The sequence below is a fragment of the Pholcus phalangioides genome, unplaced genomic scaffold (genome assembly GCF_987345545.1).
Source record: "Pholcus phalangioides strain wild (caught in Gottingen) unplaced genomic scaffold, Ppha-v1.0 ptg000007l_1, whole genome shotgun sequence".
NCBI lineage: Eukaryota > Metazoa > Arthropoda > Arachnida > Araneae > Pholcidae > Pholcus > Pholcus phalangioides.
In genome coordinates, this window is record NW_028301600.1 from 50,000,001 (window position 1) to 50,016,244 (window position 16,244).

Sequence of the window (16,244 nt, forward strand, 5' to 3'; positions counted from 1 at the left end):
ACTTTTTTTTAAAAATAAAAAGCAGAACACAAAATGTTTTTTGCATTCACTTTTTTCCCCACAAAACATTTTCAACTATTAACCCTTTCGGCAGCAATCCCGAGATATCTCGTCGAACTTGATCTGCTTTATTTTAGCCACCTCGAAATATCTCGTCTTCTAAAAGCAAGTTGAAGTAGTTTTTACTGTAAAAAACAGGTTTTCCATTTCTCCCCAATCAATCAACTGCCAGTGAGTGGAGTCAGCTATTGTTCAAGGTTACATAAGAGAGGGAGCAAGAAAAAGAGAGAAAGAAATATACGCTCAGTATAAATAATACAAAAAATTAAAAAAAGTATTTCTCTTCCTAGAAAACCCCACGCACCATGGCAGGTGTTTTTGTATCATAGTGAGAAAAATAAAAGCACTGGGCAGAGTCAACTTTCTTGTTGGGGGAGAGGGGAAGCAGTTATCATTTCGCTATCTAAAAAATAATAATTCTTCTTGAAAATATGTGGCAATTTGTGAAGCTTTTACAATTTCAAATGCATTAGTTATAAATCAGATCCAGAAAATTTTAAGAACCACTTAAAGGGTTAAAGAAACATGAAAACTCATATATATACCTCAAACTCTACAGAAAGTCTACTTTTATCACTGTCTGGAACTTTTTCTTTAAGAAGGTCATAATGGTCCTTCAGATGCCTTATTTCAATCTCTGTGTCTCCAAACTGTGCATGCTCCATTAATGCTCTATATACAAATATATATTGCTTCTAGAAAAGAAAAAAAAAAAGAAAAAAAAAATATATATATATATATATAATAATAAATACATGCTTATTATGTTAAATACATACAAAATGCCTGCTTTTAACCTTTACACTGCTCTAATTAGCTGCAATGGAATCACATTAATGTGTCTCTAATTTATACGATGATTTGCTTTGGTCATGATTCAGTGCTATACGTTTTAATGTTAGAATATTTAATTTCAACATTGAAAAACAATGAAAAACTTCAATTTTTTTTATTTGGCTTTTCCACTTCGTATAAAACCCTAAACCTTTGAAAAATTATATCATTTCTAATAAATAAGCATTGAGCTAGCCTTAGCCACTTGGGAATGAACACTTACAAGAAGATTTACTGCCTTTTTTCTGAAAATGCAGTAGATGCATCAAACCCCAAAGAAACAGATTTCAATTTTTAGAAAGGTGACCCCCATGTCTTTTTCGAAATTCTCTATTGTCTACAGCCTTATTTCTGGATGGAAGGAAAGTGCATTGAAATCATTTGGGAGGGTACAGGTCTGCTAATAGGAAACATGCACAGTATTGGTACTTTTTCAAAAATGAAAAACTGGACTATTGATTCTAAAGCAGTTAATGTATTAACTGCTTTGTTTAGATATAGCAACCAATCAGCAAAACAATGATAAGGCTTTTTTAAAAAAAGAAAAAAAAAGTTTTTCTCTAAAATCTTGAAAGGAATAGCTCGGTAATTATTATGCAACAATATTTTTATGATAATTATAGCTTTCCAAGTAATTTCTGATATGACGAAAAACTGAATTTTGTGGATATTTTTTCTGAAGTATGATTTTTATATAATAAAATTTAAAATCCAATTAAAACTGCTATTATCGAAACATTTTCTACAGATAAGGAGTTCAAATACAAATACAAGGCCACAACAGGCAAAATGCCTAGCGAAGTAGCTGAGAAAAAGATGCACAAAACAAATATGGAGAGCCCGGTAGCCTAGGTTGATAAGATACTTGCCTAAAGTATCAGAGTACAACAAATACAGAAACACGACTACAGAACAAGATTGCTACCGCAGAGAGTCCCACAGGTTATCCCCTGTCAGGTTAGCGCACCAACCTCTCGGTGAGTATAAAGGTTGCTGTTCGTGGAATCAGCAATAAACTGTACGTCCCGGTCTAATTAGCCCTCGTGTGCAGAAAATGACCGTGGTGCGACAAAAATGATCACATGATCAACAAATATAGATATCGTATATTTCAAAAATACTGCAGTCCAATTGAAAATGCAATCATAAAAACTAAAAACTATATATACACGATAAAATATTATACAATGCCCAAAAAAAATACTTATGGTTGTCTTATTCTAAGTATGGATAGCTTCTCGATTTACCGTATTTCTTACATTATATATTACATGGTTACTTACATTATAAAATACATGATTTACATGGTTACTTACATTATAAAATACATGATTTACATGGTTACTTACATTATAAAATACATGATTTACATGGTTACTTACATTATATATTACATGGTTTACATGGTTACTTACATTATATATTACATGGTTTACATGGTTACTTATATATTACATGGTTTACATGGTTACTTACATTATATATTACATGGTTTACATGGTTACTTACATTATATATTACATGGTTACTTACATTATACATTACATGGTTGTCTTATTCTAAGTATAGATAGCTTCTTGATTTACCGTATTTCTTACATTATATATTACACGTTTATCATATTTCTTTTTAAGCATGCCAATTATGTTAGAATTTACTATCCCCAGGGGTAAACTACTCAATTAATTAACAACCCTATCAGAGAAAAATTCCCTGCGACACCACAATTTAGAATTGTCCCTTACTAATCAATACTCTTGTCGCCTTGAGTCAAAGCAGTCGACTGATGGCGTTTTAACAAAAAGTACAAAAAGTTTTAGTTGCACAATTTTCACATTTATATGGTATTTCCACCGACCTCTTGAATATTGGATAAATAAGATTTCACTGTATAAGCAATTGATGCAATTGAAAATTAAACTTGAAAAAAAAAAAAACAATTATTGTAACTTCTTAAAATACATCTACTGCAACTTGCCTTGAGATAAAAATTCCTCAATAAATATGTTTTGAACTGCTTTTTCTTAAGATTAAAAATTTAAACTATATCTACGTGATGAGAACAAAAAACACAAATGGAATTGTGCACAGTAGAGGGTTAATGTAGTTTACAATTTAAGTCAAGTGTATTCCATATGTGCATTATGAAAAAAACCACCAAAACAAATGTAGTACATTATGTTTATACTGATTACAGCCTATGTTGAAGCTAGCTGAAATTTAAAATCTGGTTTAGGACAAATATATAAATAATATTAGACCATAGTGTTCCAAACTTTTTGTTCTATTGCCCCCTTCTATAGAAAATGTTTATTTTCACATTGTCCTCAACTCAAGTCAGGATCCTATACTAAGCCAATAGCTTGTATTGCCCCCTTGGACCATTCCGTTGCCCCATAGGGGGCAATATTGCCCACTTCAGGAACCACTGTATTAGACTGAGAGAGAATTTACCAAATTACATTTCTACAAAAAATTATCCAAACAGTCTACAAAAAATTATCCAAACAGTCTACAAAAAATTATCCAAACAGAAGATACAGTTAAATCTCTCTATATCTATAAGACACTGTGACATCATCTCTTCTAAAACATGTCATAAAAGTTTCTCTTCACTTTAAACATTGAATCAATGTAATTTTTAATAGTTATTTTGAAGTACCAGGGTGAATCAGAAAAAGAAATTTCTGTAAAAGTCATTTATTTCAACTTTGACTGCATGTACAATATCCCACAAGCAATTCTGAACACAGTATATTTTCAAATAATTATAATAATAATACTCCTGAAGATATTGCAATATGATTTGAAACAGACTTGACTTAGTTTGTGAAAAATACGATGATATTATAACATTTGCTGAAACTTATCTTTTGTTACAGACAAGATTAAAATTGGCACATCCTATTTTTGAGAGTCAATGCCTTTAAATACACCATGATCACCTGAATTTCTTTGACAATCATTGCTTATAAGGCTTTTAATTCACTGGAGGCTACTCCACAAGAAAAACAACATCATAAACTACAGCCAACATTCAGTTGGATGACTAAGGGCACATGAGGTCATCCTCTGACGGTGATCCAATACATGATACTGAGTTCATGATTCTTTGTTGATTGGCACTCAAACCATTCATGGTTGATTTTGTGGATCGAGAACTGGAATGGAGACCAGTGTAAAATAACCACCGGTCCCTTTTGGAGGACAGATTTCACATATTCCTTATACTTTCAGATTTTTCTAAGTCCTAATATTAGAAGCTTGTTATTTGCTCTATTGTCATTCACTGGTGTTGGGCTAATCGTGAGTTTGTCACCGTATTCCTTTCAACTCTGCCAAAATGTTTCATTGCAACACTCTTAATTGCAAACGATACATTAATTTGATTACATAAATTTTTCTAGTCTGATGTTGATTTTCTCTTGAATTCTTTTGTTCACTCACATACGTGAATGAATTTGTCGTTAAGCTATTACTAGTCCATAGGGATGTGTAGTTTAAATGAACTAGTCAGGAAAAAGAACTGTACGTAACAGTCTTCATTTTAGTGAACTATTATTCTTTAGTTCTTTACCCTCTGCACTACCTATTGGAATGTGCATGCACCATCCTTCCCAGAGTCCATGCAGCACCTCTCCAAACTAAATGTTCGAACTCTGAAAATCAAAATTCGAATAGAAACCTTTCTTTTTTCCTTTCAGTTCACTAATGCATTCAGTTCAGACTAGTTCCTACGTGTGCTCTACAGTTCAAAGTTCATATCGTTCTTCGAAACTACAAAACACGGAGTCGTTCTTTGCCGTTTACGTTTTTGAGCTATTACTGGGAAAGGTGTTTTTTAGTATTAATTAGGTTTTTTGTTTTAATTAGTTTTTTGTCTAAGTACTTATCAGAAAGTAATGTTTTTCATAAAAATTCATAGACCAGCAACGCATCTCAATGATTATTTTAGATTAACAAACAAATTTTTTTTAAAGAAATCTGAAAAACCGAATTTTTAAAAATTATGTATTTTGCCATTTCTTTATTCATATATCTTGAACAGCTCCAGATTTTTGTTATATAAGGGGTCATTCAAGTATTACGTCAGCAGATTTTTAGCCATTTTTGAACCCTTCACCCATCAGCAAAACTCTGACCCTCTTCCACCCCCTTGTCAGCATTGATCATTTTTGTTGCACCACTGTCATTTTCTGCACATGAGGGCTAATTAGACCAGGACCTACAATTTATTGCCAAATCTGAATGGCAGCCTTTTTTTAATACTCATCGAGAGGTTGGTGCGCTACCCCTCGATGGGGGAAACCCTGCTGTAGCAATCTTTTTCTGTGGTCGTATCGCCGCTTATGTTGTACGTATGTCAGGATAGTTTCTGAGAAGGATGAACCAGGTATCGAAATCATGACACCTGCAAACATCCTTTGATACTTCAGGTCATTTGATCATTTTTGTCGCACCACGGTAATTTTCTGCACACGAGGGCTAATTAGACCGGGACCTACAATTTATTGCCGATTCCGAACGGCAGGCTTGTTTTTTATACTCGTCGAGAGGTTGGTGCGCTAACCCCTCAATGGGGGACTCCATGGGGAAAGTTTTCGGACAAGGACGAACCGGGTATCGAACTCGCGACACCTCTAAACATCCTTTGGTACTTTAGGCGAGTATCTTATCGACCGGGCTACCACGCCCGATACTTCAGGTGAGTATCTTATCAAACAGGGCTATGGCGCGCCCCCCTGTCAGCAAAATTTCGTCAGCCCTGCCTATCACCTCCTAACACATATTAGTGGGATCAGTGATGTACACGGGGGAAATACGGTAGAAAAGTGCAAAGCGGTTGTACATCATTTTAGAAAAAGCTCAAATAACCTGACCAAGCTTCACGAAAACCAAAAAAAAAAAATGAAATTACCGGAGTTAAAATTAATTTAAGCTGTACCAACACGTTGAAACTCCACTTATGAAATTTTAGAAATTATTTTATAATAACGACCCGATATTATCCACTCTTGCATTTTTACAGTATGACGAAACAACTCTTTCGTGTAGTGATCGGATTATTATTGAACATAGCATTAATACTATAGAAATTTTTGATGATGTAACCAAGGAATTGAGCACTGCTAAAAGTGTAATTTTGTCTAAAACATTGGTTTTGTCCACAAATTTGAATGACTTTGTCAAAGACATGTCAAAAACTCTAAGTTTTCCTATTGTATTAAAAGAAATGTGCGATAAGATGCTGAAAGAAATTGGTGACAGTCTGATATCAAAGGAGCATGAATTAATCCCTGAATCAGCGTTGCTTGACAACCACTTCAAAAAAGTCTGCGTTTAACGACTTTTACCTAGGCACTGTCTGACCTTTTACTTTGGTGGGAGCAAAGAAAGTTAGTATACTCCCATTTGTACAAAATAGCAATGAGAAGGCTTTGCATACCAGCCAGGTCAGTTCCTTGTGAAAGTATTTCTTCTAAAGCGGGCCAAATAATGACTGAGAAAAGAAATAGATTACAAACTAACAAGCTAACTGAAACTATAATACTATTTGTCCAATATAATTTCTAAACAGTTTGAAAGTGCATGCAAGTGTAAAATAGTGTAAATCATTTCAGTAATTAGTGATGAAAGTGTCAAATTAAATTCACATTATCATAACATTATTTTTAATAAATGTTTGTTCACAATGTTCACAAAACAATGTTGTTTTTTTACACCTTAACCTGATCCATATACTGTATTCTCTCTCTCTCTCTCATCTCATAATAATTAATTTCAGTGAACTATCAAATAAGAATTGGTTTTTCCCAGACCTTACCAGGTAAGAAGCAGTTAAACACCCTTGATGACAGTAGGAATAAACCCACCTTTTAGCGGTGCCCACTTCCCAGATGAAAGGCTTGGGTGAAAATAAGAAGCCCTCAGCCAATCCTCAAAAAAGATTCTACTTGGTGTAAAAATCTTTTCTTAGAAATAGAAAGCCCCCCCCCCCGACACTGGATTTATTCCCAAAGAGTGAAGACTATTCGATTTTCATAGGCAATTAAATTTTGATTTATTAGTAGCTTCATATTCAAAATGAACTATGAAGCTCATTGAACTAGTTCAATAAAAAGATGTATCTCAAAAGGAACAGTTCTGTAAAAAAAGAACAACTTTGCCCATCTCAACTAGTCTATAAAGATTATCACAATTAATAATAATGATTAATAAAACACTGCAAGAAACTCAAAAAGACGAAGTTTTTTCATAAAAACCCCCAATAAAAACGATTTCCAGAGTATCTCGCATAGCTACATAATATTGAGAATATCTCGCATAGCTACATAATATTGAGGATATCTCGCATAGCTACATAATATTGAGAATATCTCACATAGGTCCATGGTTGAGTGCGGTCATCTGCCGAAACTAGGAGCAATCTGTTTCAGTTAACAACTTTGAAAGAGTATATTTTTTATAAGTAGTACCAACCTTCATGCAGTCTTATACCTAAAGTTGGAAGTTTTTCTGCTAAATCAAGCTTATTTTCAAATAATTTGGCAGAAAAGTTTTCTTTCTTGGCTAATCATTTCTTTATGTGCATTTTCTGCTTAGATACAGTACGTATTTACACAATGAATTCTTATCTACTTTTTTTAAGAAGAGATAAAGTTCTACCTTTCCTGTAGCAACTTCTTTGCTCCCAGGATAACCCATGATATGCAAAGCACAAGCAAAATATATTTTTCATTTGGACCAGTTCTCCTGAACTTATGTGTTTCATCACCTAATGAAAATAAATGCCCTTCTGGATGCAACGCCATAGCGAGGGGGAGGACTAGTGGGTCTGATCCCCCCAAAATGTGAGAAAATGACTGAAAAAAGAGAAAAAGATGGCCAAATCTATTGTTCTATCACTTTGGTCCCCCCCAGAAATGAAAGTGCCCCCCCCCCCCAGAACAAAATTTCTGGTACGAGCTTGTCTGGATGCATAAAGTTCTTGCAAGGAAAGGACACAAACTTAACTTCTACTCTCCATGGAAAGTCAATCTTTTATCTTTTATTCTGTCTCTTGAAACACCTTTCTGCGACAACGAGCACACATCCATTCATGTATGAGTACATATGGGCTGAAATAAGGAATAATTCAACAACTAACAGGTGAAATATTTGGGACAAAGGGCAATGTTGTGTTTATAGTTAATGCAAAACTAGAGAAAATATTGCAGGTCGATCAAGCTTATTCAACCCTTTCTAAAATAAATGATGTGCAATGCTGGCACCAGACACAGTTTGTTGAGCTAATATAGAGCTGCCTACAGATGAAATTTTTTTTTTTTCGCACATTTGCTTCGATGACTACTTGTGATGCAAAAACAAACTTTTTCCATATATATTACAAGACAATGGAAAAAATTTTCAGTTCCAACACTAGAAAATGTATCTAATGATTCAGTGCAATTCTAGACTATACTAGAAAAATTATAATTGCATATTATAATAAATTAGGCATGATTTGCATTTTGTGAGTTTCAATAATAAATCATTTACAACACAGGGTGTTTCAAAAAGAATCACCCGATTTGAAATGCATATATTACGAAAAATACGGAACATAGACAGTTAAGATTAATTGTATATCACATGGCTAATCATAAAGTTTTTACAAACCAAATTAAAGGTCGGTCCGCAATATGTCCACCTTGGGATGCACGGCATATGTCAATACAGCAGTCAAATTCATCTCTCAAACTTTTGCAAGCATATTTGCATCCACTGCAAGTGGATTTCTGTGGACTATGTGCAAAACTCTGTCAGATGTGCCCCACATTTTCATCTGATATGCAGGGAAGGGCAGGAGATTTCCCTTTACACAGACAACCCGTGTCTCGGAATTTTGAACAATGAATGTTAGTTACTGTCCAAGACCATGAAGTAGCAAATACAAAATTATTTTTTTTCAACTAGGCAGAAGTTTTTATTGACAACTTCATTTGTAGAACCCTCAAATTAAGCAAATGAAAAATGGTCCACATACACCCTACCTCCCAAATATCCTTAAAAACAATACAATTTCTGCTTTGGCAGAATCATTAATTGCAATCTACTAATTTCTATTATTTGGCATTATATCCATGATTCCCTTGTCAATTAAAATCAATTATACGAATTTTGTTTATAGGATTTTCTTAAAAAGTAGGAAAAGTAGAACATTTTACCAAAAAGTAGGATGAGTGGGAGCCCTGCATTTGACAAAATGAGCCATGCTGTACTGTTTTCTTACATCAGTTGTTCCCAAACTAAGAGTAGTGATCACCTGAGGGGGGGGGGGACGTTTGGGTTAATAAAATACAGGGTCTTAATGAAAGGGGAAACGGAAGTAAATTAACAAAAAAAGACCTGAATTTTGTTTTAATTTTTACAAGCGTTTAAATTTAAAATTGATGTAATGATGTAAATACAATGCCCCACAGAAACTGGACCCTAAGGGCTCAAGCCACATAAGCCCCCCCCCCCGAGCATAATTGGATGCAGGTTGTTTCCCTCACATGGGGGACTAACGTCCAACTGCTGATGTTCTGCCTATGCCATAATTTTTTTAATTTGGGGGGGGGGAAATAGTCTCTATTGTCCCCCGCATCCCCACCCATGGCTTCAACCACCTTTGCAAGATCACCCAACAAGCCCTCAGTAGGTAACGCATATTCAATGCAATCCATTCCTGCATACGCCCATGCAGGTCCAGGGCTCCCACTCAAAAATTAGAAAAAGTAGGAAAACGTGGGACTAAAATGTAGGATGGGGGAGGGTAACCCCCTTAGGCAACATGATCATAGTATAATGAAAAAAAATCCGTAAAAAAATATATTTTTTAAATTTTCAACTTTTTTTTTTATAGCACTATTTCAGTATCCTACAAGATTGACTCAAGCCAAAGAAAAGTCCCAAATGACTTGGTTACAAAACTAATTTTTGACCAAAACAGTGTACTAGCAACCACAGGTTTTAGAGTCTTTCAAAGTACAGAGTTTGTCAACTCTCTTCGACAATGCACAGCAAATTTCGAAGATGTACGTTTTTCAAGAATGATGCTCCTTCGAGACCACTTTCAAAAGCACAGAGCAAAATGTGTAAATTACAAGATCCGATGTAAATAAGGCAAGGTGAACCAGATAGTTTTACTGCATTCTCAATCCTTTTTTAAAGCAATTTATCCACATTTTACTGTTCGATGCCAGTGTAATCATTTTTGACAAATGAAGCACTTTCATTTCCAGCTCTTTGCTGAGTATTGTAAATATTGGTTATGCCTCATCATGCCTTAAAAATATAGAAGACAATTGAATGCTACTGGGTAGCATCAGTTACTGAGGGTTACTCAGGGTAGCAGGACAGTAACTATCATTCATGATAGTTAATGTCCTGCTATAGTACTATCCAAGACCATGAAGTAATAAATACAAAATTATTTTTTCCATCCAGACAGAAGTTTCTAATGTCTACTATACTTGTTGAACCCTCAAACAAAGCAAATGAAAAATTAATAAATCAAATGGTCCACACACATCCCCCAAAATAACCTTAAAAATGATACAATTTCTGCTTTGGCAGAATCATTAATTGCAATCTCCAACATTTCTAATATTTGGCAATATATCAATGATTCCCTGCTGAATTTAAATCAATTACACAAATTTTGCTGATAGGATTTGGTAAAAGTAGGACAAAAACTAAAAAAATGGGACAAAACAGAGAAAGTAGGACATTTTACCAAAACGTAGGAAAAGTAGGACGAGTGGGAGCCCTGCAGGTCGTATATCTGGCAACCCTAGACCCCACCCCTCATCAATGTTTTTGTCGTATTGAAGTTTCACCACCACCAATGACAAAGCTTTCGAAAGTAAGCTCCATGTGCGCATACGCGCTCGTTGAAAATGCATCCTGCGAATGCAAAACTACTGAATACACTATTGATCAATATCAAGCAGTGTTGGGCCGTGACACATAGCAACAGTGAGCTCAAAACAGAGAAAAAGATTGACGTTGAATAGAGCAAGGTGTAATTGATCGAGCAGTTTGTTCAGTCGGTTCAACGTTTGGCGAGACTGTTGAAATCGGCAGTTTGCCATTGGAATAGACGAGCATCGCCAGAAAGGGATGTGCAGAAAAAAAATGCTGTCTAGATAGAATGTGCACGAATGATCCCATTTCTGTACTGATTGCATTACCGATGTACAAACATAATGGCGCAGGTAAAATAAAAAAATAGAAGAAAGGTTTCTTATATACGAGAGCCCAAACCATTGTGTAAGGAAACAAACATAGTCCAGCCAATTTTTCAATTTGCTGGGAAGCACAGTATGAGGCTGATAGAGTTCCAGCCTGGTAACCTTAAATCAAATAATTCTCATTTTTGTTTTTTCACACTATAAATTCACTATACAAGGGTCTGTGAAAAACTTGGCTTGAGCCTGCTAAAGATCTCAGCTTAGGGGGTCGTCCTACTGCAGGATGTGAGGCTACTAGACCAGGGGTTCTTAACCTTTGGAATCCAGCAGCATGGTTGATTTATTTTTCAGGATAGGAAGGCCTGGGCATACACAAGATTAATGGGAAATAAATGGGTAAAAAAGAAACCACTCATGACCGGTATGGCAGATGCCAGAACCTGGCAGTTGAGAAATACTGCACTAGACAAACCAAGGGCAATGCCGTCGTAACGCATAGGCACACCAGGGCAAGGCCCAGGAACCTCATAAAAATGAGATCTAGTTAAAATTTTCTAGAATTTACCAGGTGGGCCTCAGAAAAACCACTTGGCCGGGGGCCCATGATGATCTTAAGACGGTCTTCACCAAGGGCTTTTTCGAAGGACAGATTTCACATATTCCTTTTCCTATTCACATTTTTCAAAGTCCAATATTAGACACTTGTTATTTACTCTATCATCATGTTTAGGTGTCAGTCTAGATCGCAAGCTTGTCAATGTACTCCAATGGTTCGCTTTTATCAGCTGCCTCCCTTTTGTAATTAATGATTCATCGGTAGCTTCCCAAAAAGTTTGGCAGATATTTTCACCAAACAAAAGAACCACTTTAAAGCATAGGTTTTGTGCACACAAATCAATATTTTCAGCTCGCCATGACGCTCCCAAGAGCCGTGATGCAGACTTTTGGAGAAACACTGTGGTACTCCTTTAAATTCGGCCTAAATGTTGTGTCGCAACACAATCAATGGCAAAAACGCGTCCAAGTCTGCCTTCTCTTGAATTCTCTCATTCTATTGCATGTGTATACTGTACAATTTTGTTCTTCACTATAGCCAGTTAGTAAAGATAGACACAATCAAAATAAAAAATAAAAAAATGAATGATAATTGGAATAATTGGAAAGGAAAAAATTGGTGCCTTTTTACCTGTCCCCCACATCATTTAGAGCTGAAGCCCTAAGGCCCGGAACAATCACCATAAATGTTTTTTCATGCTATAAATTTACTACAGAGCCCCCTCAGTGAAAACTCTGGCTTGCAGATTTGCCAAAGATCCAACAGCCCTGCTCCACGATGTGGGGGAAGATCATACCCTTTCTATGAAAAACCAATATTGTTCCCAAGTGGACTCCCTACTGCCGTGGTCTATTACAGTCCCCCCCTCTATGAATTATCATGTGATCCTGAGAACACTGCTTTAGGGTGAATATTAAAGATGTTGAAAGGTCCAGGCAAGCAAAGAAAGAAAAGTTCTTTTTTGTTCATCCAGTCTAAATAAATAGCTTTTTTGCCCCACCCACACACATATAATGTCTGCCTCCATGTAGGGTGGCTACATATTGGCATTGTTCTTTTCTGTTGCTACTCACCCATCCATCCGGGGTAAAAAAAGGTAGGAATAAAACCTGAGAAAGAAGAAAAATATTGAATGCCACAGCTTCTCCAAAGCCTAGATTTTAGGGGAAAAAATCTCTGAAGAATAAAAAAAAATCTGTGACCTTCACTCAAATTTTGACTTTTGGGACTTCCGTGACCTTTTTCTCATTCCGTGATGGTAGACACCCTGATAAATGAAGAATGTGAAGCGGCAATCACCTGTGATAAGGAAAAGGGCATAATGTTTTTCTTGAAAAATGGAGCAAAGGTAGCTGGAGTAATAGTATAAATACTTTGCACCACATTCAAGAATTCATATTTAGCTCAGCAGTCAACTCCTGCAACAATGTAACCCAGCCCAAAACATAAAGGGGGGGAGGGATCAAAAATTATATGGAAACATTCAAACAAATTTTATTTGAATCAATAAACCATTTTGGGTCCATGTGATGAGTCTTCATAAGACAAGGCATTAAAGATAGTGTAACATTAAAAAAAAAGAAAGAAAAATGAATTCAGAAGAATGTGGATCAAAACATCATTAGGTATCAGTTGTATCATCTCAGGAACAATATACATTTCCCTGATACGTGACATGAATTTTGCTTCATCAATGGTGCAAATAATGTCATCCCATTTGTAGTCCATGCAGGGCCATCTTAAGAGTATCATGGGTCCCGGGCCAAGTGATTTTTCGGAGGCCCTACCTGTTAAATCCCAGTAAACTTCAACTGCATCTCATTTTTGTGAGGCCCTTCTTCTCTTGAGGTGCCCGGGTGGGCCCATGCATTAAGACAGCACTGAGTCCATGGTCTCCTCCCTTTTGGGCCACCTCCAACACATAAGTATTTTTTCATCATTGTTTACACTCTCAAAGTTTCCTTGTCCAAACTCAAGATGACACCGGGATAAAAATTGGCATTATATTTAACAATACGGTATTTTTTTTGTTCAGATGCCTTTACTATAGGCTTCAGGCCACTTTGTGATATCTGAGTCACAGGCACATCATCTTTATCAGTGTTTTCCTCTTTCAACTAGTTGTAACAATAATTCTGTCAATCTTTCAAGTCTGACTCATCTTGAACGACTTCAACTTCATCAAAACAAAGTGGAACAAAGTATCCCCCTTTTGTGGAGCAATGTTACCCCACTACACATTTTTACTGCCAACCTAGATTCAACTTCTTTTTTACTATCCTTATCGCTTTCTTCAGTGCCCTTCTTTTATCAGTGACAAGCAAGTAATGGTCAAAATGGAAAAAACTCAAACAGATTAAAATCAGCATCAAATTTCTATCAAAATAACGTGGACGCTTACCCACTGTGGGTTTGCTTGAAGTTGCACAAACAACTTTTTTACAACAAAAATTCCTGTGAGAAACCCACATTCACTGATAACAACAAGATAACCTTACTGCAACCTACTTGGAGAGTTGTGGGGATCAACAGAGTTACATCTATATGTCTCCTTATTGGTAGGTAAGTTGAGAGGCTACATCATACAAAACGTCTGGTTCTGACGTCATCATCAAAGTTCTTCTATTTTTGGAGCAAAGTAGGCATAACTGGAGGAAAGTAACCCCTTCAGAAGGTAGTGATCTCATATTGAACCCCTATGCCACGAGTACAAATGTTGCATCACAAAACCTATTCTGTGATACTACCACAGGGTAAACGGTAAAGGGGGGAATTGTTCACAATTTTGATAAACCTGGATTGCACCCAGATAGAAAAATATGATACTACCATCATTGTACGTTCTTAATTATTCAATAGCAAAGCATTGAATTTCATTGCTAAAATCTTGAATCAAAAGGTAATCATAGGTCTTACATATGGATAAATCAATTAATACTCACTAGTGACTGCACTAAAAAATTTCTCTGATGTCGCAAATTGCTGACATAAGAGAATATATCTACATGACCTTCTTCCTCTAGCTGCTGCAGAAGACCATCAATGGCTACAAATGTACCAGTACGTCCAACACCAGCACTAGAATAAAATTTAAATAAGTTCTATAAACATAATTTAATTCCAGCGAACTCAGTACATTACCAGTCCATAGAGCTTTTTCAATAACTTAAACATAAGTATTTCACACACACATTAACACTTTCACTGCCAGCCACCCAAAAGAAACAACATATATTCAGAAGATATGAAAATATTTTTGAATTCATGCATATAATTGAAGTCAGACAGTGGTAATTTTGCAATATGACAGTTGAATTCTGTGGAACTGCACACACATTAAATTATTGCATGTCATTTTTTATTATTTATCTATTTTTGTGCGGAGTGTGTGGCTTGTGCTATTTATGCTAAGTTTTGATTCTGTATTTTTCGGAAATTATCAATTTTGTGCATCTACAGTTATTTTTTAATAGAGAAAAAATTTAAGAATGAGTAAAAGAAAATGCTCTTTTTAAGAAAATAGATCTTCTATCAACGAAAGGCTAAAAAAAGAGCTTTACACATGGATTAGACAGATGAAGGGAGATCCGGAAACTCTGGAAGCAACAAAAATTTGTGAGAGCTAGGTTCGTTTTTGAAAAATTTCAGTAGAAAACTCCAGATCAAACTTTGAAGTTCCAAGAAAGTTGAGGCTGGTTTCAATGAGTAAAAGGCAAAATAGGCATTTATACTAATCTTAGACACTGGGGAGGACAATCTCTTTGAGAGAGATTTGCCCAGTAACTGCTGTGTGTGGGCACTATATATAGTAGTCAGTCTTTAATAGTCATCTTAATTGAAATAATCTTTTATTTGTGTCAAGGAAATTGAGCTAAGAAAGGTTTTTATTCGTGATTTTTATGTTCAAGGATCTAAAAATGGCTAACTTTGTCTTTGTAAAAAAGAAAAAGTTGAAATTTGTTGAGCAGCATAATCCGATTACATTAATCAGACAATAAAGTTTGTTATCAAATGAAAAATAATAATGAGCAATAATAAGGTATTAATGGATAATAATAATATGGTATGAAATTTCATTGCGTAGAATTCAGTATAAAATAAACCTAAACACATATTGGGTGACTGATCAAGTTCTTCAATAATGTTTCAAATGTTGCCAATTTTTTTGTTTGAATTCTGAAATATTTCAATTGTGATAGTTTATGCAATTACGAATAATGTGATTAAATTGTTTTTTGGTCTGTGATGGTCAGTTTCAGTAGCTGGATCGAATAGTTAAATATTTGATATATTTTAAAATATAAGATGTTCTGTTAAAGAGTTCTCTCTTTCTCACTACAGCTTCACTTTGTTTCATGTAGCTACTTTACTAATAGGTGCTTTGACATGCTTTACAGTTCCCACAGGACCAGTCAAAATGTTAGATTTTAAAATGAATGTTAAAAATCAAAGTTTATTCTAATAGAGTGATCCAAAATTATGATCAAATTGTAGATTTAGATGAAATCTCATCCTGACTGCTATATACACGTGAAGATGTCATGGCAAAATCTCAACACCTTTCACCACTCCATCAG

The 16,244-nt window shown here is 35.3% G+C and overlaps 1 protein-coding gene across 2 annotated transcripts in view; it reads right to left on the minus strand.

The window, feature by feature from the left end:
• LOC149085435 (tyrosine-protein phosphatase 69D-like) overlaps positions 1–16,244 on the minus strand; it is a 227,832-nt gene that overhangs the window by 36,340 nt on the left and 175,248 nt on the right. For both annotated transcript variants that reach the window (XM_089233438.1, XM_089233437.1), the window contains exons 21-22: positions 14,610–14,745; positions 606–755 (exon numbers count right to left, since the gene is read on the minus strand). In XM_089233438.1, coding sequence (XP_089089564.1) covers positions 606–755; positions 14,610–14,745 — 286 coding nt within the window. The remainder of the gene's footprint in view (positions 1–605; positions 756–14,609; positions 14,746–16,244) is intronic.